A 24,637-nucleotide genomic window follows, 5' to 3' on the forward strand; every position below is an offset into this window, starting at 1 on the left:
TAGACGTGCAGAAGACTGGAGGTTGTTGTCCCATGTGCTAAACAGCAAATACTTGGCAGAAATTCCTGCAGCTACTTCAATGTTGCCGTCGGCCTCTTGGCAGCCTCCCTGACCAATATTCTTGTTTCTTGTCTTTTCGTCATTTTGGAGGGACATCCAGTTATTCGTAATGTCATTGTTGTGTCATATTTTCTCCATTTGATGATGACTTGCTTTACTGTGTTCTGTGGTATATTTAATGCCTTAGATTTTTTGGTGTGAAAGCTCTCTTTGGACCATGGCTCATGCTATAAGATGTGACCACAAAAATGTCAGTAATGTCCATTAATCACAGCAAGTCATCCAGGTCATGAAGGGGAATGCAGCCCCAGACATCACACAACCACCACCATGTTAGACCGTTGGTATGATGTTCTTTTTTTGAAATGCTGCGTTACATTTACATTTTTGTTTTTTGGTCAGTAGGGGTTTTCGCCTTGGATCTCTGCCATGGATGCCATTTTTGCCCAGTCTCTTCCTTATTGTTGAGTCATGAACACCAACCTTAACTGAGGCAAGGAAGGCAGGCAGTTCTTTAGATGTTGTCCTGGGTTCCTTTGTGACCTCCTGGATGAGTCGTCTCTGTTCTCTTGAGGTAATTTCTGTAAGCCGGCCACTCCTGGGACGGTTCACCGTTGTTCCATGTTTTCTCCATTTGATCATGGCTTTCACTGTGGTTTGCTGGAATCCTAAAGCTTTAGAACTGACTTTGTAACCCTTTGCAGACTGATGGATGTCAATTACTTTATTTCTCATCTGTTCTTGAATTTCTTTGGATCATGGCACTTTGTTGCAGCTTTTTTTTTTTTTTTTTTTTTTTTTTTTTTACATCACTTTTGTCAGACAGGTTCTAGTTAAGTGATTTATTGATTGAGAAGTTCTGGAGGTAATCGGGGATGGATGTTGAAATGAACTCAGCTTTCCAAAAAAAATTAATTAATGTGATTAGCCAGTTAATTCATGTTTTAACAAGGGAGGCATTTATTTATTTTTAACATGATCAGGTAGCTTTAAATAGATTTTTTCCCTTAATAAATAAAAACTTTAAAAACTGCATTTTATATTTACATGGGTTATCTGTCTGATATTTATATTTGTTTGATTATCTGACAGAAAATGGGGAAACTGCAAAAAAAAAAAAAAAAAAAAAAAATGAATTTGAGAATGGGGCAAATACTTTTTCACAGCAACGTAACATGGAGATTTTCTTTTCATTTAAATTTGGCAATCTTGTTAGCAATACTCTACTGTGCTGTGTCAAAGTTAGAAGACTTTGTTGCTCTACAGAGTCTTTAATCTGTCCACAGTTAATGCACGACAAATATATCTTGATCCATCTACGACGTATAGTGAAAGGCAGAACAATTATATAGCCTTCAATTAGATGGCAGAATGTACAATAAACCTGCGCATCCACCTGTTGCCATTCATGCAAATGAATAAGTAATGACTTCCTGTGAGCATAGCAGCTTTTTCGTTTAATTAAGCAAGTCCAGATTTCACACTGAGTAAGTGAATTTGTGAGTAAGTTGAAACAAGATTATTATTTCAAATTTTTTTGGTGGTGTGCCATGGGATTTTGTGTAAAAATGGGAGCCTTGGCTCAGTAAAAGTTGAGAAACACTGGCTGAGAGACAGTGGCACGAGGCAGAGATGGAGGTGGCAAAGATGAAGATGTTGAGGTTCTCTTAGAGCATGACCAGGTTAGATAGAATTAGAAATGAGCTCAGAGGGAGAGTCAAGGTTTGTTTTGGACCAAAAGTTAGAGAGTAGACTTTGATGGTTTGAACACGTTCAAAGGAGAGATATTGACTTTGTGGGTAGAAGGATGATGAGGATGCAGAGCTAAACGAAGACCAAAGAGAAGGTTGCTAGACAGTGACAGAAGACATTCAGGCAGTCAGTGTTAGAAAGGATGCTGCGGAAGATTGGCGTAAATGGAAAAGGATGACACGGTGTGGCAACCCCTAACAGGACAAGCTGAAAGAAAAAGACTGATTATTGTAAAACAATGCTTACGGTTTCAAAACAGCATCTGTTTGCACTCATCAACATTGACCATTGTAACAGTAGCTGGGTGAACAAATTATTCATGGATTTTTCTAGCCGCATGAATAGAGCCACCAGCAGTACATCTTTTACACAGGGTGCAGGCACAAGTCGATTCTACAATGAGTCAAAAGAAATTCAATATTTATAGATGCAAATTGCAATTAGTGAAGTCTCATTTTAAGATCAGTCTTTTATGACAACAAAGGCACCACTGTGGCTTATACCACAGGAAAGTATCAAATCACCAGTGAAATTCAAGTGTTCGAGTATGCACTGACTGACATCCTGGTGCATTATTAAAGATTCAATTAAACTTAAATATATATTTAAAAAGTTCTTGCTGTAGCATGTTTGTCTAAGATTTTATTTTAATTCATTTGCCAATACATTGTGAGCAACCTCAAATTGTGGATACGAAAATACTATTCTTGATTAATAGGAAGAACGTTCTGAATGGTTCTGTGCCCTAATCCAAAGAACAACATGATGGGGAAACCTGTTCAATTTTCTCAGGCATAGGGCAGCAGCAAATAAACTTGACAAAATATAACTTACCGGGCTTTATGAGAATTATATTTGTTTTATATTATTCAAGCTAAGAATGACAGAAAGAAATAACCATAGAATTATTGAGGTTAAGAAGAACAAGACGTCAGTATTGGAGCAACGTAAAATAAAAAAAACAATTTAAACAAAATAAAAAAAATAAAAAAAATCATACAATTATGGTGTGGGATACTGCTGTTGTAATCAGCAAGTTTGAGGTGGACAAAATTATACAAAAACTGTATTTCTACAAATTATTAACAAGCAACACATTTTACAAGGACTCAACATGATAAATTCACATCCATCACAATGCACACTCTCCACAACCATGTGTGCATTATAAAAAATTTGGTCATGATTAATCCGATAACCGCGTCCATTAAAAAAACATGAATGCCAACAACACAAAACTGATTTTATGGTATGGTAACAGACAGAAACAAAGAATTATAAATTCAAACAATGCTTTGGTGATAGTCTGTGCACACTGAACCTTGGTAGGGTCTGTTCTATGGGATCAATGTACTTTATTCCTGCATTAGGAAATAAAAGGGCAGGGCAGAAATTCATCTTATCTGATCCTGAAGGCTTATGTAAAAGTGTGAATAAACCCTGACATTATTTATGGTACAATTAAATATCCGGATTCACGATACCTTGCAAAAAGAAACAAAAATAAAAGAAAACCTCACTAAACAATGAACTCAATGGAATTGCTGTTTTTGCTAAAAAGTCTTATATATCACCAACTGAGCAACCAGTAGTTATGAGACTCACTTATAGCACCAGCGCAAATGCAGCTCCCTCCTCGTGTCAACCGTGCAAACGTAAGGTCATATCCTGGGTTAAAGTGCGCTGTGAGCTGCTTTTAGCTCCTCTTTTCTCTTTGAGGGCCTTTTGTCAAAAGGTGACATTACCTACAACTCATTGTGGCACTGTAAGAGTCAAAGACTGTGCCCAGATCCAAGTTAACCAAGAATGAACATGTTACCTCATTCCTGCTGAGTCCAGTGCAGTGGGAGTGGCCACAAACTGCCAGGCTTAGACGGTATTCACTGTTGCTAAGCAGCCAAAGTCTCCCTTTTATGGGGGAATGGAACAGGCAGCTTTTTAGAAACTAAGAGGTAAAAAGGGGATCGGAATGCAGTATCACAGAGGAATGCTGCACAATCCTAAATTCTAGAAACCACTAGTTTGCAAGTAAACCAACTCTGTCAGCAAGACTAAAAATGATCTTACACTGAAAACGTCACTGTCTGCCTCTTGCTGAACACACATTGCTTGACACTTGATCCCAACACTACAGCAGCGGTGTGACACCAGTCTAAGACCCCTAAGACACTTGCTATTTAAGCTTTATCTGTACAAGGCACCACGTACTATAGTCTAATCTGGACAGGAGTCTCGTTTAAATCATGGTGCAGAATGCTAGAGTCTAAGAAACTGAAAGATTAATTGATTTTAGTACAGTAATTCAGGCATTTTAATGATTATTTTCCCAATTACAGTTGCTTTGACAATATCCATTTTAACAGTGTATACGTTTTGTTTGTGTGTTTGAACACAGAATAAGCCCACAACCCAGCCACCTAAATTTAAAACATTTACTTCTACTTTAACAGTTTCACAAATTGTCTACAAAGAGAATAAGTCACATTTTTAGTGTTCCAATTCTGCATCTTTTGAAGCACCTCATCTACTGTGCAGACAAGCTACAATCGCTTCCCTTTGTCTTTGCATGGGTGCCTGCAAAGATCAGTATTAGACAGAAAGCTGTTACAAAATGTGGGTTTAGCCATCAAAAGCCAAAATTCAGGGTGAAATGTCCGTGGGGATTCTAGGCAAATCATCACAGGGACAAAGGTGTCCTCTGTATGGAAACACAACCCCTTAGCAGCTGCTTTCAACAGTCAGCCATGTTTTGAGTCACTTTTCAACAAGAGATTACTGAGTCTTACCTTTTTAGATGTGCATACTGAAAAGGATTTAGGTAATTGCATGCAACTGCCAAAATACCAAAGACAAAAAGAGTTAATAAATTTACTACAGTAATAACATTACGGCAAAACACAGTGGAGGCAAAGTATGTTGGCGACCAAGCCCACCACCGCGAACCCCCCAACCCCAGAGGTTGACTAGGGGTTGAGTCAAACAAAAACCCCAAGGTAGACATTGTAAGCATGGGTGGGTCCCCCAAACTGCTATTTTATGCCACAGATTCAACCAACCAACCAATCCACCTGTGCACAAGGCCATGACACATTTCCCTGCAGTGGGCAAAGTGTGATACCACAATTCTGCAACAGTCTGACGCTTGCTCACAGACATATTTTTAGAAATAGAAGACAAAATATTAAGAGTTCTTTAATTCATACTTAATGAGTGGGCAGACACTCCATGTACCCAACTATTTTCAAACAAGCAATTAAAGTAAACTTTCCACAAGACAGTTTTTGATTACATAACCATTGTTTGTTAGCCATGTTGGAACTTAAGTTGAGATCAGAAAAATAAGCTAAGCTGGAAAGCGAAAGACTATAGACCGACTCGTTCGTTTTGTTTTGTTTTTTTTCCTCTATACAACCATAATCACAAAGTGGCCATTATAAACAATTACAATAGCTACAAAATTCAAACATCTATCACTGCCTAACTGTGTGCCAGGACAAGCAGAAATAAAACCTATACCATTTCACTTGACCCGGAGTAGTTGACACCTTGGCTTACTTTAGCCAATACAGTAATGACTGTACCTAATAGTAATCAAGGAATCCTGCATTTTGATGTACAATTATTATAAATACCTCAGCAACAATCAACCAATATCCAACACAAGATATATATTTTATGAATCTGTGGTAAGAGTACTGACCTACAATGTAAAGATTGAAAATGGAGCTATATAATGTTTGTACATTGTTTTAATTTTTCTAAAGTGTTAAAGCTTACCTTCATTGAAGTATTCAGAACAAACACAGACTAATCGAGTTCAGCTCTGCTGATTCGTGAAAGCCACAGCCTGACTTTTCCCTTGGCTCTTCCACCTGTATTGTTGAAGTCAAGCACCGCACAGTAAGTCACCATTTTTGACAATGCCTACCAAATGTATCCATTAATTCAATAAGCACCGGACAAAAACAATTTCTTGAAGTCTAAAATGCAGGAGTGTCCTGCGGTGCTTGGTAGCTATGTGAACTTGTGGCTACAGTCATTTTCGCTCTTGCATGATGGAAGTTGAAACGCTAATGTTTTGATCAGCCAATGGGGCCTTCATTTGATGTTCCACTGCATGCCAAAAAAGCTGTTAGCAGCAAAGGCAATAGCTTCAGAAAAAAATAGTTTCTCGTGAGCTCTGAAGTGAAAATTCACAACGGAATTACTGTCCCTGACTTAAGTATTGCAACTATTACCAACAATCCCGTTGAGGTTATTTGCAGTCACGTTCAATTGAAAGCACCTGCTTTCCCACACGAGGCGATTGCCAAACACATAACGTACGGATTTTCTTCCAAGTGGTCTCTATGTATATGCCATTTTAAACCTAATTGGACCATAGCTTGGAGCTAATTTAAAGCTAAAAATGGCAAGTTTTTTTTTTTTTTTTTTTTTTAATTACTACAGACGACCTAAACAACTCGCCAGTAAGAACAACTGGCTTGAAGCCACAAACACAACATTGGCTCTATTATCTAAACTGCCTCTAACATTGGAATTTGAAATAACAAAAGGCACAAAATTGTCGTTGTCGCATCGTTAGCTCTCAGTCACGAGAACATCGGCATGTTTCTGTTGAGGAATTATGTACCTAAATTCTCAATATATGTAAATAAATGAAACAACGGACACAGGTCGAGCGAATGACGAGCACCCTGTAGAGTGAATATTAAAGGACACAATACTTGAGTGGCATGGAATAGTGGTAACAAAACAAAGCACTGGAGTACAAAGTGTGTACCTGTAACGGGAGCGGGCACAAGCATCGGGAGCGCGCCCTTGATGAGGTCAAAGTACTTATAGTGTTCGTTTACTTTTACAAATATGATTGTTGCAACAATCCTATTTTAGAGCATCAGAAGTGTCGGCAGTGTATGACATCCCATTTCCGACATGTATGTAGAGTCGAGACACTCATGTCGAACCACTTCCACGTGTGCATTTGCTTTTTAGTCGCGTGAACTTTGACGCCATATGAAATGACAGTTATTAGTCTCTTATCGGTTACGTCAATTAAACTACTACAGCACAGCAACAATCGTCCTTTCGTGAGTTTTTTTTAATTGCAAATGTCTTTTCATTTTGTGTTTGGAGGATGATTTATTTGCTTATTGGTTTATAGAGTTTCCAGCTGTCATTTTTTAGTTCATATAGCATAAACTGTTCAGGAAAGCTAAGTCATAATGACATTCGCAAATAATAGGTCTGTAAATCTTTCAAACTCTTTAACATGCAAATCTGGGTTTGTTTTACTGCTGCGGACATCAATCCCATAAAAGCATCAGATTTGTATTATTTCAAATCAGGATGTAATTATTAAATACTAATATGATTATAAACAATATTAACACATATAAGGATGAAACGTGCATTGCTATGAGAGACAGAAGTATAACAGATGGCAAGATTAGTCAAACAAGAAAAACATCACATACATTATTTTGAAGCACTTATTCCAGTCAATCACATGCCAGATATTTAATATTACATACATAATCAGTCATGTGTAATATATTTTTTGTATAATAGTTTTCTGTTTTACAGCATTTACTGCATGATATACTATGTGATTGGTAAGAAAACACACAAAGATTTTCAACACTTGTGTTGGATATTCCTTGGACCCCACAGTTGGTTTGTTATTTTTCACATTTTTGTCCAATATTAGTATTCTGTAAAGGGACCAGGACAGTGTCTGGTAGATCGTCATCATTTCTCTGAAGCTTGTAGGTTCCATATATCAAGTTTCAGTGCAGATTAATGAACAAGCATGTAAATTAAGTCATTGGTGCATTTTGTTTTCAGTTTGAATGGCTGGACTACATAAATGCAGTGACAGTGCTACAAATAAGACGGACAGACATCACTTGTTGACCACCTCGCTGCTGTCCATTCGGGTGGTATGAGGTGGGACTTTCTCAACTGAAGGCAAGTGTACAATATCAAAGAAGCAGCAGTGGGAGCAGTGTCATCCAGGCAAACTGAGGCTAAAGAAGTAGAGCAAGGATAGTGTCCTTTTACTGTCCATTGGCAACCATGGTTAAACAGGTGCTTCTCTCCTTTTCCACATCAGCCCAATTATGTCTATAGTCTTCTCATTTGACACAAGAGGGCCAGGTGAGGCCTCCACAAGAAGCAGAGACAATAATGTAAATGACCACCTTAAAGAAGCAGAGAGAAAGAAGTTGTGATGGATAAAACAGATTTTGACATATAATTGTAACAGAAGAACAAATTGAAAATCCTATTTATTTAGACATAGAGTGGTACTCTGATGTTGTTTGTCCTGTCGTTAAAGGAAAGCTACATAATCCTTTATGTTAGTGACCCCCCGAATTTGGTCCAAAAGAACATTTTTGGTTTTCGGCTGAAAGACGGAGCCAAAACAAAACGATCGATACAGCATGTTGTAATGACCCAACCAAAAAAACCCCGGCCAGCGCGGGCTTCTCTAGATAAAGGTTAGAATGGCCGCCAACGACGAGGTGGAGTGCTCCGCGGGTGTCTCAGTCTCACTGTTTAGCGGCTACAACGGTCCGTCCATGTTCTGACAGACAGTACAAATAGCAAACAATAATTTGAGTTGCTCCACGCCGAACTAATCATGTGGCATCAATAGAACCGTGCCAAGTTAGGCTGACGGACACAACACATTAGCATAGCACGCAACAGGCACTAATGTTTAAAGCCTACTGTGCTGCAGCCGTGGCAGAGTGCTGTTCCCTCAGAAGAAATGATAGGCGACAGCCGAAGGCTGGATGTCGGCATCAATGGATGATATCGTTGACAAGAAATGGCCGAACAGTTCGGCAGTGAAGAGTTATTTTGTTTTTTTAAAGTCTGACAAGAATCAGTAGAGTGCACCATCCACCCATCTGAAAACAACAAACAAATTGTATCGCAAAACAAATGCTACCAGTAAGCACGGTTGAAAATAAGGGATTGAAGTTGATGATTAAATAAATGAACACTAAATTGGAATTGTTAAACTTAAAAGCTTTTGCATGGTCAAATTATACACGTTTATGAATATATATGTTTCACTTGTCTTACAGTTGTATAATGTTCAATGTCATGTTCAACTATTGACAGAAAATATTCAAAAAGTTAAGAGTAACAGGGAACACTTAAGATTGAAAAAAAAAAAGTGATTTGTTTGCTATCATGATATATATTGGTATCGACTGATATGAAAAAAATTGTTATAGGATTTATTCCTATATTGCCCAGCCCTATCTGTGCATTATTGGAATATCCATCCATCCATCCATTTTCTGAGCCGCTTATCCTCACTAAGGTCGCGGGAGTGCTGGAGCCTATCCCAGCTATAAACGGGCAGGGCGGGGTACACCCTGAACTGGTTGCCAGCCAATCGCAGGTATTGGAATATCAGTACTAAATAAATATTTTCATTTTGTAATGCAATTGCAATGCAGGCGGCACGGTGGACGACTGGTTAGATCGTCTGCCTCACAGTTCTGGGTTTAATCCCCGCCCCCCCTGTGTGGAGTTTGCATGTTCTCCCCGTGCTTGCGTGGGTTTTCTCCGGGCACTCCGGTTTCCTCCCACATCCCAAAAACATGCATGGTAGGTTAATTGACAACTCTAAATTGCCCGTAGGTGTGAATGTGAGTGCGAATCGTTTGTTTATATGTGCCCTGCGATTGGCTGGCAACCAGTTCAGGGTGTACCCCGCCTCCTGCCCGATGATAGCTGGGATAGGCTCCAGCACGCCCGCGACCCTACTGAGGAGAAGCGGCTCAGAAAATGGATGCATGGATGGAATTGCAATGCCTTGCTTTTAGTGAACTTAGTACAGAGTCATAGCCATAAATGTAATTCTAGCAATACTTGGCATAATAATTTACTAATAACTGGCAAAATAATTTCTTTCAGTGTTTCTGTTTTCGGCCTTGGTTTTCGGTTTCAGTCAAGAATGTTCATTTCGGTGCATCACTATATGTTCAAGCGTCTCAAAAGTAAAGTGTGGTCTGCCGGTGTTCCAAAAAAATCTGTAACCAGAAAAAATTGCAACCATGATACTACCCAGGGCGTGATGTCAGCCAATGTCAGCTTATTGTTTGCGCTGTTGCATGCCTGCGCGTCTGCATTAATATGCACCTGTATCAATCAGTCCATCAATCTTTAAACCTTCCACCTACATATTTGAATGCATGCGTTTCTAAATGTGCAGTGTTGCTTAAATATCATGAAGAAAGGCAGCCACCCTGGATCATAAACACCTCACGTACAAAGCAGTAACCATCAACTTTGAAGGAAAAACAATTATATTATATCTCATAAACAACCATAAGACCTGCAGTTACTCACCAGGCACACCAGCACAACAACAAAGGTCAACTTGAGGTTTTTCATACACATGGCTCTGGCCAAATTACGACTTGTGGTCTTAAATGTGACAGACTAAATGAAAAACAGAAAAGGAGTTTTCAATCAACTTTACATAAATAACCAGCTCTTATGTAGTATACACCAGCAAACAAAAAGGACAAAATACTCACAGAATCAACCAGATTTTCCGTCTTGTCAATCAACAACTCCAGTTTCTCACCTCTTTGAGCAACCAAATCTGTAATGCAGACGAGGAGATAATTTAAAATGGACAAAATTTTAATGTCACAAGTGAAGCCTCTGGTATGTGTATTCCGGATGGAATTAATTTACACACTATATTCCCAATTCAAATAGATTAATGTAGACATGTCAATGTTTTATTATGTTATGCATAATGAATCTTAAACTAGAACAGCTTTGTAGAGCTCAGCAATCCACCAAGGCCCAATAATCCTAATATGTATCAGCCTCAGAATTTGGGATCTGGATCATAGAAGGAAAAAAAAAGAAGAGAAAATCACTTTTGGGTCATACAGAAGCCACACACGAAATGTAATATACATATTTTGGAATTTTTATCATACTTTGGTTGAGCGCTCTTTACAAACAAAAACGAGCCTGCAAGGGTCATGAGACCTGAGCGTTCTTGCTTTTTATGGATTTGCGATGAATAATCCAAAAGAAGAACCAGTCTGAAGAAGTTAAAGACCATCCTAATTGTTGACCACCAAAGCATTGTGAGGCCGAACTGAAGTCAACTGCAAGGAGAGGTGGGCAGTTACGCACTACATTTACTCCATCCATCCATCCATTTTCTGAGCCGCTTATCTTCACAAGGGTCGCGGGAGTGCTGGAGCGTATCCCAGCTATCATCGGGCAGGAGGCGGGGTACACCCTGAACTGGTTGCCAGCTAATCGCAGGGCACATAGAAACAAACAACCATTCGTACTCACATTCACACCTACGGGCAATTTAGGGTCTTCAATGAACCTACCATGCATGTTTTTGGGATGTGGGAGGAAACCCGAGTGCCCGGAGAAAACCCACGCAGGCACGGAGAGAACATGCAAACTCCACACAGACGGGGCCGGGGATTGAACCCCGGTCCTCAGAACTGTGAGGCAGACGCTCTAAACATTTACTCTGTTATATTAACTTAAAGGTCCAGTATTTTTGGTTATTTAGACTTCCATAGACTCTCTAATATGGACTTAGTATTACATTGTTTCCCTTTAAAAAAACAAAACATCTTGGTTTTGTCATACTACTGTTCAGAAAAGGCCCCTCTGACAGCTACTTCTGTTTGACCCAGTTTTGTATCTGCTTTGTCCATATTTGTCTAAGACCACTAACTTTCCTGTATGGTTAATGATGGTCTTATGAAGTCGACACTTTGACCTTGGAATGTACTTTTCCTATTTTGAGTGTTTCTTTCTGTAAAAAATAATTGGAGGTTGACGAACATCACATAATGGATTGTGTTTGAACTTCGGATGCCACAGTACATACTGTACAAACACGTGCAAACACTACGCTCTACATTGACGAGGCACTCACCTATGTTGCGGACCATAATGCCCTTCAGGTCATCCACTTGCATCTGTGTTTCAGTAAGACGATCTGATCCCCGTGGGTCCGAGTGATGTTTCTGCAGAGAAAAGTGCAAAGAAAGGAGATCCCATATGATGGTGTTTTACACATGCATGAATAGAGCAGGCAACACAACTTCTCACTCAAAAGCATTTAATATTTAGCCAAACGAAAAACAGCAAAGAATAAAAATACTCAGGGCACTCTTGTCTAATTCACCATCTGAGCAGCCAGCGTCGATGAGAACTCGCTGTTCATGGCGTACGGGAGGGCTGTTTGTGCTCGTGACCCATACGTGGTCTGGAACCGCCTCTTGATCTCACTGAGGAAGCTGAATGCACGTGACCTTTCAAAGTCCTTTCGCGCACAAGAAATGTATATGACTAAACATATAGATACATATAGATAGAGACGTAAAATGACATCTGAAATGAGTGAAATGCAACCTTCCCACCAATCAACACATCTTTAGCTTTTAAAACAACTAGTAAAGTCACAAATACTGTACATTAGATGTATGTGTTTAATTCCATGTCAGTTTTTCAAAGTGGCCGAGATGCTAAGCAGGTTAAACAACAGAATTTTATATAATGATGTGAACCAATACTTACATCATCGGTGATACACAGGTATATGATTCTGTCATGGCAGATGTAATGAAAGAGATAGCTGAAAGATACAGTGTATTAAAGAATATTAATTAATATTCTACCAGATACTCTGCGTTAAAGAACATGAGCTGAAAACAAGAGTGGCACTGTTTCTGTCCAATGAAAGAAATTAAGAGCCTCTCTTCCCTTGCCAATGTATTTGTTTAAGGGGCTAGACTCAGAGGCTTAGGGGTGCCGAGCTCCCGGCCAACCCAGATCAATTTCACATACATTCATACACCATATCACTGGAAGATAGCATATTTCTCCATGCCAAAAAGGTTTAAACTTTTGCCTTAATCAGAATCAGAATCATCTTTATTTGCCAAGTATGTCCAAAACACACAAGGAATTTGTCTCCGGTAGTTGGAGCCGCTCTAGTACAACAGACAGTCAATTTACAGAACACTTTGGAGACATAAAGACATTGACAAAAAACAATTGTGCAAAAAGATGCAGAGTCCTCTAGTACATGTACATAAATGTAAGATCGTACGTAAATAAATAGTCTTTCATATTTTCGTCATAGACTAACTGCTTCAAACGGAGACTGAGGGCTGGGCAATTTGGCCTAAAATTCATATCATGGTATAAATTTAATTCCGTCACGGTAACGGTATGTATTACGATATGTATAAACTTCAGTGTAAAAATTATAATGGAAATGTTTCTGAATGGGTTATTTAAATGTGAAATGTAAATATTTCCAGTGAAAAGGGGCAGAACGTATGATATTCTTTTCTCTGCTTCTCAATTCAAATGTTTAATTTTCATGTAAATGTCTTATTTTTATTTTATGCAATGAAATTTGACATTAAAAGCAAATATAATCTGTTAACAAAGCTAAATTGATAAAAACAAAACAAAGATACTATTCAATTTTGAGACCTATCACTATGTGTAGCTCTCAAAACTGATAAATCTCAGCACACTATGGTGCAAAATAGCAACGATGCAAACAAACATTTAAAAAAACAAAGATGCAATGTGATTTTGAGACCTATAACTGTGTAGCTCTCAAAACTCATATCTCAGCACTCTATGGTGCAAAAGAGTACTAACGAATGCAAATACCATTTCTGATATTATAAATATTTAACATGCTAATATAGTTTTGGGATTAGAGCGCCTGCCTCACAGTTCTGAGGAACGGGGTTCAATCCCAGGCCCCGCCTGTGTGGAGTTTGCATGTTCTCCCCGTGCCTGCGTGAGTTTTCTCCGGGCACTCCGGTTTCCTCCCACATCCGAAAAACATGCACGGTAGGTTAATTGACAACTCTAAATTGCTCGTAGGTGTGAATGTGAGTGTAAATGGTTGTTTGTTTGTATGTGCCCTGCAATTGGCTGGCAACCAGTTCAGGGTGTACCCTGCCTCCTGCCCGATGATTGCTGGGATAGGCTCCGGCACGCCCGCGACCCTAGTGAGGAGAAGCGGCTCAGAAAATGGATGGATGGATGGATGTAGTTTTGACCTCAATAACCTCTTCTGTCTGACTGACATATGCGGTAACCAATTCATGTCCGGGGATGACCCAGGACACGCTGGAGAGACTATGTCTCTCGGTCAGCCTGGGAACACTTTGGGATCCCCTCGGAAGAGCTCGACGAAGTAGCTGAGAAGAGGAAAGTCAGGGCTTCCATGCTTAAATTGCTGTCACTATGACCCGACCGCGGATAAGCAGAAGAAGATAGATTGATAAAATGCTTTTATTTTTAGTTTGACAATGAGCCAGTTATGTGGAATTATACTGACCTACCTTTCCCTCGTGTGCAAAAATATAAATAAAATAGATCTGGTTACGAAACTAACTTAATATAAACTTAAATATTTGATTTGTCTTCGTTTACAAGCACACGGTTGAATTGAAACGGAAGTATTTAGGATAAACAATAGAGATAACTTACACTGCAGAGCACCACGTGAAGTGAGTGAGGGTGAAAACATTATGCGTGTGGAGCAAATGCACACCTACCTGCCATGGCTGTATGTCAATTTGTTATTCTCTGATGGAATTTTAGCTAAGATCTGTTCAGTCACTTCGAGGAAGTTCCCACCACACCATGCATGCTTGGCTAGGATGGTGGTTCCACGAGCCACCACGGCAAATAGAATTGCCATGGTAACAGCTGCCACGGATCTGTCAACACAAGAAAGGATTTGGGGAGGTAGGCGAACATTGCTTCACCTGAAACGCCCCTGTCGAACGTTCTATGATAACTGGTACTGAAAATGTTTTGCGGTAACATTCAAATAACATTGTGAATATACAAAAAAAACCATTGCTGGAGTTCATCTGGTTGTCGGAGGTACACTAACAAAGAACACGAAAAATAAACTATGATGACAAGGATAGCTAGTTATTTTTTGTGCTAATGTTGACAACACTAGGCGTTGCGCATTTCATGCTAATCCAATATGCGTCAATAGCAAAATAGAATCACATGCAACGCTTACTGCAAAACCCTGATGGAAAGTGATGTTCAAAAAATCACATTTACGCAAAACTCCAACATTTTACAAGACTTCCGCACCTAGAAAATCCCTTTCGAGTGACTTCTGCTTTGTAAAATCCCAAACCACTAGACCGGAAACTAATTCACTGGGTTAATGGGTAATGTAGTCCACATAACAGTTCGTAAACACATAGCTCTGTAGAATCGGTCAATGTTGGACTACATCCGTTAACTTTCCGTTTTCTAAGCATACTTATAGCGTCACGATTTTGCGACTGTGACAATCTGGAGTTACATTTTCCCGATATTTATTCTTACAGGTTATTTTGAGGCGATTTGTTCTATAACAGCCTGACTTTCAACGCTTAAAAAAACGAAATTAGACGACATAATAAATCTGATTGATACATGATTTTTTGGCTTTTGTAGCATGTAAACAAACGTACCCCACCATTACCTGTCAGACAAAAACAGGTTCGTTTTCATCAACAATACTCACTGTGGCAGTGTAAGCTTACAGCATGGCAGCTGAAGGCGAGAAGAAATGCATTCTGGAGATGGTAAGAGTCATAAACATCGTAGAACCGAGTAATTTGACCAGACTGTTTATTTGGCAACCGATAGCTTTAATTGCAAGCAACACACCAAGATACAGTCGATACAACTAGCTACTCTGGGGGCTATTAATTTCAAATTGTTCGCATTACACGTGAACGTTCATCATCAAAACAAGCACACACTTATAATCAACACTTGAGCTCGTCCTTTACTGGTCACCTTTAATATACATTACTGTATAATGTAACGTAAACGACATACTGCACTTTTACAATTTACATACTGTATTTACTTTTAGCCCAACAGGCGACGTACTTGCCACTAGGGAGCGCTATTGATAGGTGACGTTAAAGCTAGTATTTGGAGTTACAGTACCTGTATTATTTTCTGCGCTGTGATTTAGGTCCAAGCTGATGGTTCCGATGAGGGCAGTGTGACGTTTGTGTTGCATGATGAAGACCATACACTGGGGAACTCCCTGCGATACATGATCATGAAAGAGTTAGTGATTTTGACCAAGTTGGGCAAAGCAGTGTGTAACAAATAACCCAACCCAAAATTCACAATTATCCCACTTTTGCTTTCTTTATTCACACCAGCGAGTCAGTTGAGTTTTGCGGCTACACCATCACGCATCCATCAGAGAGCAAGATCAACTTTCGCATTCAGACACGAGGTAAAGGACACCCCTGATATCGATATTTTTGCTTAAGAATCTTTTGGTTTCTTTGACGACGTGCAACATAGAGAGTAGCCATTTAGCCCAATTGCTACTAAATCCCATAGGCTTTCAGCAACACACTCAGCCCACTTTGCTCACAGATTATACAATTTAAGAATTGCAGGGTTAAACTGTCACCGTCATAAAACCTGTAATAACTATACAGGCACAATTTTGATAAACATTGCAACACATACAAGTATAAAAATAACTTACCCCTTTAATATTAACGTTTAAAATGTAAAACACTTGCAGGGGCACTCAGCCATTTGAAAGCATAATATCCCCAACAACATGCAAATATGCAGATTTTTCTTTTGAAAGCTTCCTACTGAATTCTTATCCACGAAGACACTGGAAGATGCATTCTGATTGGACTTATATTGATGAGAGACAGATTGCTTCCTCATTTTTTTTCCATTGTTCTAAAACACCGTTTTGGCTGTGGATGATGTCATGTTTCACAAATGTACAATTGAGACCAGAAGTTTACATACACTATATAAAAAGACATAGGCTTTTTTTCCCACTGTCATGAAATACGACTAAACTTTTCCTGTTTTACTTCAATTAGGATTACCAAAATGATTTCTATTTGATAAATAAAGAGAAGGATATTTTGTTGGACAATTTTTCATTACTTTCTTCAAAGTCAGAAGGTGACATACATTTCAGTAGTATTTGATACCATAACTTTCACACTGCATGAATTGGGTCAAAGGTTTTGGATATCCTTCCACAAGTCTCTCACATAGTTGGCAGGAATTTTGGCCCATTCCTCCTGACAGAACTGGTGTAAGTGAGCCAAATTTGTAGGCCCCCTACATGCCTTTTCATGTCTGCTAAAAACATTTCAATAGGATTGATATCAGGGCTTTGCGATGGCCACTCTGAAATGTTATTCATAAGCCACTTCGTAACCAATTTGGCAGTATGCTTTGAGTTATTGTCCATATGGAAGACCTATTTGCACCCAACCTTAACTTCCTGGTTTATGGCTTAAGACGTTGCTTCAGTATTTCCACATAATGTTCTTTCCTCATGATGCCGTATATTTTGTGAACACAACATAATGCTGCCACCCCCGTATTTCAAAGTCTGGGATGGTGTTCTCAGGCTTTCAAGCTTCCCTTTTTCTTGTCCACCGCATAACGATGCTCAGTATGGCCAAACAGTTCAATTTTAGTTTCGTCAGACCACAGGACGTCTCCAAAAATTAAGATATTTGTCCCTGTCTGCATTTGCAACCTGTAATCTGGAATCTCTTTTGGAGTAATGGCTTCTTCATGTCAGAGTGGCCTTTCAGTTCATGTGGGTACAATACACGTTTCACTGTGGATAATAACACTCTCCTACCAGCTTCAACCAGTACATTCACAATAACTTTTGTTTTTGTTCTGGGGTTGATATGCACAAATAGAATGTTCATCTCTGGACGCAAAACCCTTCTCCTTCCTTAGCGGTATGATGGCTGAACATTCCCATGGTGTTTATAATTGTGTATAATTGTTTGAACAGATGAACTTTGCACCTTCAGACATCTGGAAATTACAATTCCACAATTCTCTTCCTGATTTGTAGGCTGGTTTCTTTTTACTTTCCCACGATGTCACACAAAGAAGCAGTGTGTTATGGGTGTTCAAATAAAGTGGGTACGGTAAGTATTCAGACCCCTTAAAATTTCACTTGTTATATTGCAGCAATTTGCTAGACTCATTTAAGTTATTTTTTTTCCTAATTAATGTACACACAGCACCCCATATTGACAAAAAAAAAAACGGAATTGTTGAAAATTTTACAGATTTATTAAAAAAGAAAAACTGAAATATTTCACAGCCATAATTATTCAGACCCTTTGCTGTGACACTCATATATTTAACTCGGAGACAGAATTGTGGCAAGGCACAGATCTGGCAAAGGTTGCAAAAAACAAAATCTGCTGCACTTAAGGTTCTTAAGAGCACAGTGGCCTCCATAATCCTTAAATGGAAGATGTTTGGAATGACCAGAACCCTTCCTAGAGCTGGCCGTCCAGCCAAACTGAGCAATCGGGGGAGCAAAGCCTTGGTGAGAGAGGTAGAGAAGAACCCAAAGATCACTGTGGCTGAGCTCCAGAGATGCAGTCAAGAGATGGGAGAAAGTTCTAGAAAGTCAACCATCACTGCAGCCCTCCACCAGTCGGGGCTTTATGGCAGAGTGGCCCAACAGAAGCCTCTCCTCTGTGCAAGACACATAAAAGCCCGCATGGAGTTTGCAAAAAAAAAAAACACCTGAAGGACTTACTCTGGTCTGATGAGACCAAGATAGAACTTTTCGGCCTTAATTCTAAGCGGTATGTGTGGAGAAAACCAGGCACTGCTCATCACCTGTCCAATACAGTCCCAACTGTGAAGCATGGTGGTGGCAGCATCATGCTGTGGGGGTGTTTTTCAGCTGCAGGGACAGGACGACTCGTTGCAATCGAAGGAAAGATTAATGCGGCCAAGTACATGAATATCCTGGACGAAAACCTTCTCCAGAGTGCTCAGGACCTCAGACTGGGCCAAAGGTTCAGCTTCCAACAAGACAATTACCCTAAGCACACAGCTAAAATAACAGAGTGGCTTCAGAACAACTTCGTGACTGTTCTTGAATGGCCCAGCCAGAGCCCTGACTTAAACCCAATTGAGCATCTCTGGAGAGACCTGAAAATGGCTGTCCACCAGGGATCACCATCCAACCTGACAGACCTGGAGAGGATCTGCAAGGAGGAATGGGAGAGTCTCCCCAAATCTAGGTGTGAAAAAAACTTTTAGCTCAAAAGTGTGCTTCTACTAAATACTGAGCAAAGGGTCTGAATACTTATGGCTGTGTGATAGTTCAGTTTTTCTTTTTGAATAAATCTGCAAAAATTTCAACAATTCCTTTTTTTTTTTTTTTGTCAATATGGGGTGCTGTGTGTACATTCATGAGGACAAAAAAATTACTTTTAGCAAATGGCTGCAATATAACAAAGAGTGAACATTTTAAGGGGGGCTGAATACTTTCCGTACCCACTGTATAGCCATAGGTGTCTCAAATTAAATGTCGTCAATAAACCTACCAGACTCTTCCAAAGAAATCACATCATCATCTGGGTTTTCCCAAATTATTTAAAGACATTGTCTTTAAACCTATGAATTTGAAAAAAAGCTTTAAAAAATCATTCTGGCATTGAGCAAATAGAAATAATTTTGGTAATTCAGACAAACGTTTTCCTGTTTTAGATCAAGTAGATCTAAAACAGGACGTTTGTCTGAATTTATGTCAGATAGTGAGAAGAAAAACTGTCTTTTTATATCGTGTATGTAAACATCTGGTTTCAGCTGTATATATATTAGTCCTGACTGCACTGTTGCAAGCCTTGACATTTGGCTTTGAAGAACAGAAAACTGTCACGTGACTGCAAGAAATTATCTCATGTTGCAAATTGTAACTTGCATGCTTGAAATGTATTGATAGGTAATAAAAAACAGTTGTGAAATCCAAATTACAGTGAATACCTTGTTGTTGACAGCTCTTTTGGGAGCAGGCTTAGAATATACATTGCGTCATTAAAAGATTGCTAGCACAATTTTTTTAATTTTGGGGTGGTGGGAGGCCACTTTCTCACAGGTACCTGCTGTTTCCCCCCCCAGATGGAACTCCAGCTGTAGAGCCTCTGAGGAGGGGTCTAACTGAACTCCGGGATGTTTGTCAGCATGTTCTCAATACCTTTGAGGTAAGCTTTCACAGATTTAAACTCAGTAAAGCCATCAACAGTCCAACAGTTGGTTCACAAACGACCCTGCTGACCCAACAGATCAGTTTACGAGACAGATTTTTTAGCATGTATTGGTCTGGTTTACAAACTATGCTTCAGTTTCCGCGTTGTCATAGCATCAACACAGAAAGGTAGGTTGCGCATTTTCTCATGCAGTGTCAACATTGTTCACTCTGTGTGGCATGTATTTCACATCCAGGTACAGTATTATTTTCTTCTTTACTCTAAATTAGCCCTCAAGTATGGTTTCCAAGAAAGTAAAAAGTGCAAGTGCTATTGGGAAGTGTATTTGTTTTACTGTTAAATAGCTAAACAAGAGAATGCTTCCATGTTCCCGAACTTGCTACGCAGTTTGACGGAATCTCATCATCTGTTGGGAAGCAGCCACCCTGCCGTCCGCCCCTCCCCTTTGCTAGAGCTGCGGCGTGGGTGCGTAATCAGCCAGCTCGACATGGTGCGCTACAGATGCAATAAAAACTTAATTTCTTTATTTTTAAATTTTTTTTTAATTAAGCTAAAAAAAGATACACATAACTTGGTTCTGGGGCTGCAATGGATTAATTTAGATTCATTTTAAAGGGCAAAACTGCTTCGGTTCCCAGAGTCTTGGAAAGAAATTAGTTTGTGAAGTGAGATTCCACTGTGTGTAATTCACTGGGCGAGTCACGGATGTGTGTGATGGTTAATTCACCTGACTTCTGTGTAGGCAGCGTGGGTTGAATTCCTACTCACTGAATGTGATGTGAAGTGTTTCTGTCTCTGTGTAACTCTGTAATTGACTGGCGTCCAGTCCAGGGTGTAGTTTGCATTACACCCAAAGTCAGCTGTGATAGGCTCCAACTCACCATGACCCTGAAAAGGTTAAGTGCAATTGAAACTAGATAGATAAATAATTTACTAAACCTGGTCGGCAGTAGACACAGCATATGTCATTCCCAAGCCTCGCTCAACAAATTGCGGCTCAAATAAACTGTTTCACTCCACAGCTGGTCATGACGCGCTCTTTCTTGTGGAACATCAGGAGTCTGATCCAAAATGTGAGAAAATGTTCAGATCTGAGAGAGATATGGGGTGGCTTGGCGGGAACGTCACATCACATGCTAATGTATGGAAAGGCATGCTTTAATGCTGTTCAGTTTATCGTAGGAGTACTTTGATGAAGCTTGGGATAGTCACAAAATGGATAGATATTGCTACATGATCTCAAAAATGAAACATTTTCTTGGAAAACAAGTAGGACTCTGTTTTACTGAGCTCCGCTGAGAAAGACAAAGAAAAAGCACTCGCTTTTCTACATTGCATCAGGTTCCTGATGAAATGTAATAATACATATGTAATAAAGTGGTGCAATTTGTTTGTTGAACAACATTTTCTGGAAAAAATGTCTCAAAGTCAAAACTGTCACACTTACTATCTGATCTAAAGCTGGGATGAGGCAACTTTGATAAACGTGAGGGCCACATTTGTTTTATCCATAAGTGGTAATTTTGTTGATGAAAATTTGTCATTATGGTTAGGCTGGGCATTTATATGATCGCAATAAATTTCTGTTTGATCATGGTGATCAGCTATGAGCTGATCAAAACTGGTGGAAATATGCATGACATCAGGCAATCCGACCTTTTCCTGCTCCACTTTCGTTTGTGTAGTGCCGTGCAGAAAGGATTTGTCTCAGTCTGTTGTTTAAATTTGTTTCTTTTTTAATATGTAACACACAAAAATATATATATAATATTTGTTTTCCAACGTTCGCCATCACACACTCTGTTCCAACATGTTGTGTGGCTCTTCTGGCCATTTGTGCACTCTGGGTGGAGTAACCGTGAAGTGTGGCATTCCCTCTCCTTTCTGGCTGAGTGCGTATTCTCCCATCCAAAAACAAGCATGAAAACTCTAAATTGTGCCCGTAGGTGTGAATGTGAGTGCAAATGGTTGTTTGTTTATACAGTATGTGCCCCACGATTGGCTGGCAACCAGTTCAAGGTGTACCCAGCCTGGAGCCCACAGTCAGCTGGGGTAGGCTCCAGCTGGCCCGTGACCCTAGTGAGGATAAGCGGTACAGAAAGTGGATGGATAGATGTTACAGTATCTACTTTTAAGTTGTCTTTTTGACGAACAGTGCTCTCGTCTCACTGGCAACGCCTAACTATAGTATCCGCAACAGGGGTTAATTTCACATTTAAAGCATCAACATTTTTCCAATGGATTTGTCTTGCAATCACTTGTCTCAGGGAAACTCCACTTGTTAGTTATTGAAGCCTCTCTAAAACGTCGATGAGTTACGCCTCATGTGCAGTTGCGTATATATTCACCCGGTACATGCGGGAGATTGTCAGAAGTCAGGGGAGAATCACCTCATCTTGACAGCGCAGAAGCCCAAGAGCGACTTACGCACCAACGGGAGAATGCGAGCCTCTCCTCTGCTGGTCTGAGTTGGACATTATATCCTATTGCACCAAAATGTTATATTTTCTTCTACAGTTGTTGAAATGTAGAGTAAAAATTGTTTTATGTTTCTATGTTCATCTTTTTCATTTTTGTTATATACATTACTGCTTATTAAAATGTATTTACAGTACTGCTTATTAAATAAAGTATGTTTACTTTTCAGTACAGACGCTTTAGATCTGGCAGCTCAAAAACAATAAAAAAATACTGATAATAATCGAGATCGGATGATATGAATAAATGTATCGTGCCAAATTTTTTTTGCCATATCGCCCAGCCCTAGTTATAGTCAACCTTTTTTATCTGCCGATAACGAGACGAAAACTACATACAAATTTATTTTCGTGAAGTAAGCCGACGGCGAAATGTATTATTTTTTTCAAAAAAATAAAAATGAGACAAAAATTTCTGCTCGAAGTGAGATCCAATCAGAACTAATTTTGTTTGAAGAGGCAGGTTTCATTGATGAGAACCAACAAGAATTCCATTGTAAGCAATAAGTAGCCAGTTTGAGATTGAATGTGGGGGCAGGTAATGCCTAAAAATGCGTTCAACAAACACGACCAACTTTTACATTACATATTTTAACGTTTACAGTCCAGTCATTGTGAAATTCACGCACAGGTGAGTGTTTAAAGTAATTAAAAATATGACATAAATCATTTAGCGTATATAATCTATTTGTCCAATGACTTTCCCGGTGTTTTTCTAACCCTGCCGTTAGTGTTCCTTTTCAACATTCGCAAATTAAGTATAGCCTACCACTGCTAGAACAAATTGGAATTCCTCCACGGGTGGTCAAGGATAGACACAGCTGCCGGTGGACTTTCAATTGCTTTATTGAACAAACGGTAACAAAATAAACGCTTAACAAGCACATTCATACACAAGCTGCACGGCCACAACTGACGCCCAGGCACTCAACACGCAGACTGGCTAAAAGTTACCCAGTGAAGAGCCCGCTGTTATCCTGCGCCAACAGCAGTCTACTCTACACTCTCATTCGGTTATTCCCACATCACTCAAAAGGTGAGAAAGCCCCCCTTTTAAAGCCTCATACATTCAAAGACAATGATCCTACAATTTAGAACATGATCGCGGAAGACCCCAAGTCGACAAAGTAATAACTGCACCTCACATGCAGATTTTGTATTGGTATTGTGCATAACGCTTTAAAATACAGTATGTATGAATGATAAAATGGCTATATGGTCACTGCTTTGCGGATTTTCGTTTATCGCAGGAGGTTCATAAAAACCAATAGACCGACTACTGTACTGTCAACTTTCACATGGAGCAAGTTTTTTTTCCTTACCCATGTGCCACTCCGCAACTAAATATCTCTGTAGTTGACACATAATCCTGATAATTTATTAACCAAGAAATAATCATCATACTGTACATCATCTTATTCTATATTTGCTCTGGCGCTTTAGCATAAGTTGGTAATATTGCAACTAAGCCTTTGTGCTGTGACTGCCTTATGTATGGCTCAGGAGTCACTGTTATCTTCCTTTAGTGTTAGCAAGCACTACTCAGCTAGCCTTGTTTCAACCCATGACAGGGCCTCTGCCTTCTTGCCCACCCACCGTGTTCACTCAAAAGTTATTTTTGTGTACACACGCACGCACAGTCTGTTTTTTTCTCATGTGGGTTGCAGGCAGAGATTCCGTTTCAACAAAAGATTGTTGTCACTGTCACAACTTGACTGAATGTTCGGTTCGGTTCTGTTCCAGGCAAACGTAAAGGAGTTCAAAGAGAAGCAGGAGCAACCCATGGAATGAAGACCATTAACCAAAATCAGTTAACATTTCTTCTGTATATATATTGTCTTATTTATATACTAAGTCTAGTTTTATACAGAAGGGACGGCATGTTCAAAGATGTTTGTAGGGCCTTTTTTGTGAAAAAAAGCATGTTTGCATTTTTTTTCTGTACCATTTTTCTTGAATTGTTGGCATGAGGAGAGAAAACAACATTAAACTTTCAAACACAAATGATAAATGTCAAATAGTTTTTCCACATTTGTCATTCTTAAAGTCCCCGAAGACTCAGACATTTTCTGCGATATGTATTGTCATAACTGCTCGTGTGTCACTCATTTTAACTTTTTTCCAAAGCATTGATGTGATCCTTGGAACACAAAATTGTTCACATCTGTCCTTTTGAAGAGGTGTTTCACATACGAAGGAAACTTTGGGGTTTCAGCTGTCATAATTAGCTAA

At 39.4% G+C, this 24,637-nt stretch overlaps 3 protein-coding genes across 10 annotated transcripts in view; 1 reads left to right on the forward strand and 2 right to left on the reverse strand.

Moving 5' to 3' along the window:
• mtus1a (microtubule associated tumor suppressor 1a) overlaps nt 1-7,004 on the reverse strand; it is a 31,905-nt gene extending 24,901 nt beyond the window's left edge. For 4 of the 7 annotated variants that reach the window (XR_009790396.1, XM_061786985.1, XM_061786984.1 and 1 more), the window contains exons 1-2: nt 6,596-7,004; nt 5,590-5,684 (exon numbers count right to left, since the gene is read on the reverse strand). The gene's annotated coding sequence lies outside the window, so the exon portion shown is untranslated. Of the gene's footprint in view, nt 1-3,417; nt 3,597-5,589; nt 5,685-6,050; nt 6,222-6,445; nt 6,563-6,595 lie in introns of those variants that run through there. The other 3 variants (XM_061786982.1, XM_061786981.1, XM_061786983.1) reach the window with 3 other exon arrangements.
• Nucleotides 7,005-7,290: 286 nt separating this feature from the next.
• sybl1 (synaptobrevin-like 1) lies at nt 7,291-15,121 on the reverse strand. Of its 2 annotated transcripts, none has more exons than XM_061786990.1 (8): nt 14,983-15,121; nt 14,424-14,588; nt 12,412-12,469; nt 12,020-12,157; nt 11,768-11,858; nt 10,377-10,444; nt 10,186-10,278; nt 7,291-8,015 (listed from the first exon to the last, which is right to left on the reverse strand). In XM_061786990.1, the coding sequence occupies exons 2-8, from the start codon at nt 14,567-14,569 to the stop codon at nt 7,950-7,952; spliced, it is 660 nt and encodes a 219-aa protein (XP_061642974.1). In that variant the 5' UTR covers nt 14,570-14,588; nt 14,983-15,121; the 3' UTR covers nt 7,291-7,949. The 2 variants fall into 2 exon arrangements, with proteins under 2 accessions (XP_061642974.1, XP_061642973.1); XM_061786989.1 differs by having other exon boundaries at nt 14,906-15,042.
• Nucleotides 15,122-15,196: 75 nt separating this feature from the next.
• Nucleotides 15,197-24,409, forward strand: polr1d (RNA polymerase I and III subunit D). Its single transcript, XM_061786991.1, has 5 exons — nt 15,197-15,464; nt 15,866-15,963; nt 16,062-16,138; nt 19,840-19,922; nt 24,149-24,409. Exons 1-5 carry the CDS (start codon nt 15,426-15,428, stop codon nt 24,194-24,196), a joined length of 345 nt encoding a protein of 114 aa, XP_061642975.1. The 5' UTR covers nt 15,197-15,425; the 3' UTR covers nt 24,197-24,409.
• The last annotated feature ends 228 nt before the right edge of the window (nt 24,410-24,637 follow it).

The sequence above is a fragment of the Phyllopteryx taeniolatus genome, chromosome 10 (genome assembly GCF_024500385.1).
Source record: "Phyllopteryx taeniolatus isolate TA_2022b chromosome 10, UOR_Ptae_1.2, whole genome shotgun sequence".
NCBI lineage: Eukaryota > Metazoa > Chordata > Actinopteri > Syngnathiformes > Syngnathidae > Phyllopteryx > Phyllopteryx taeniolatus.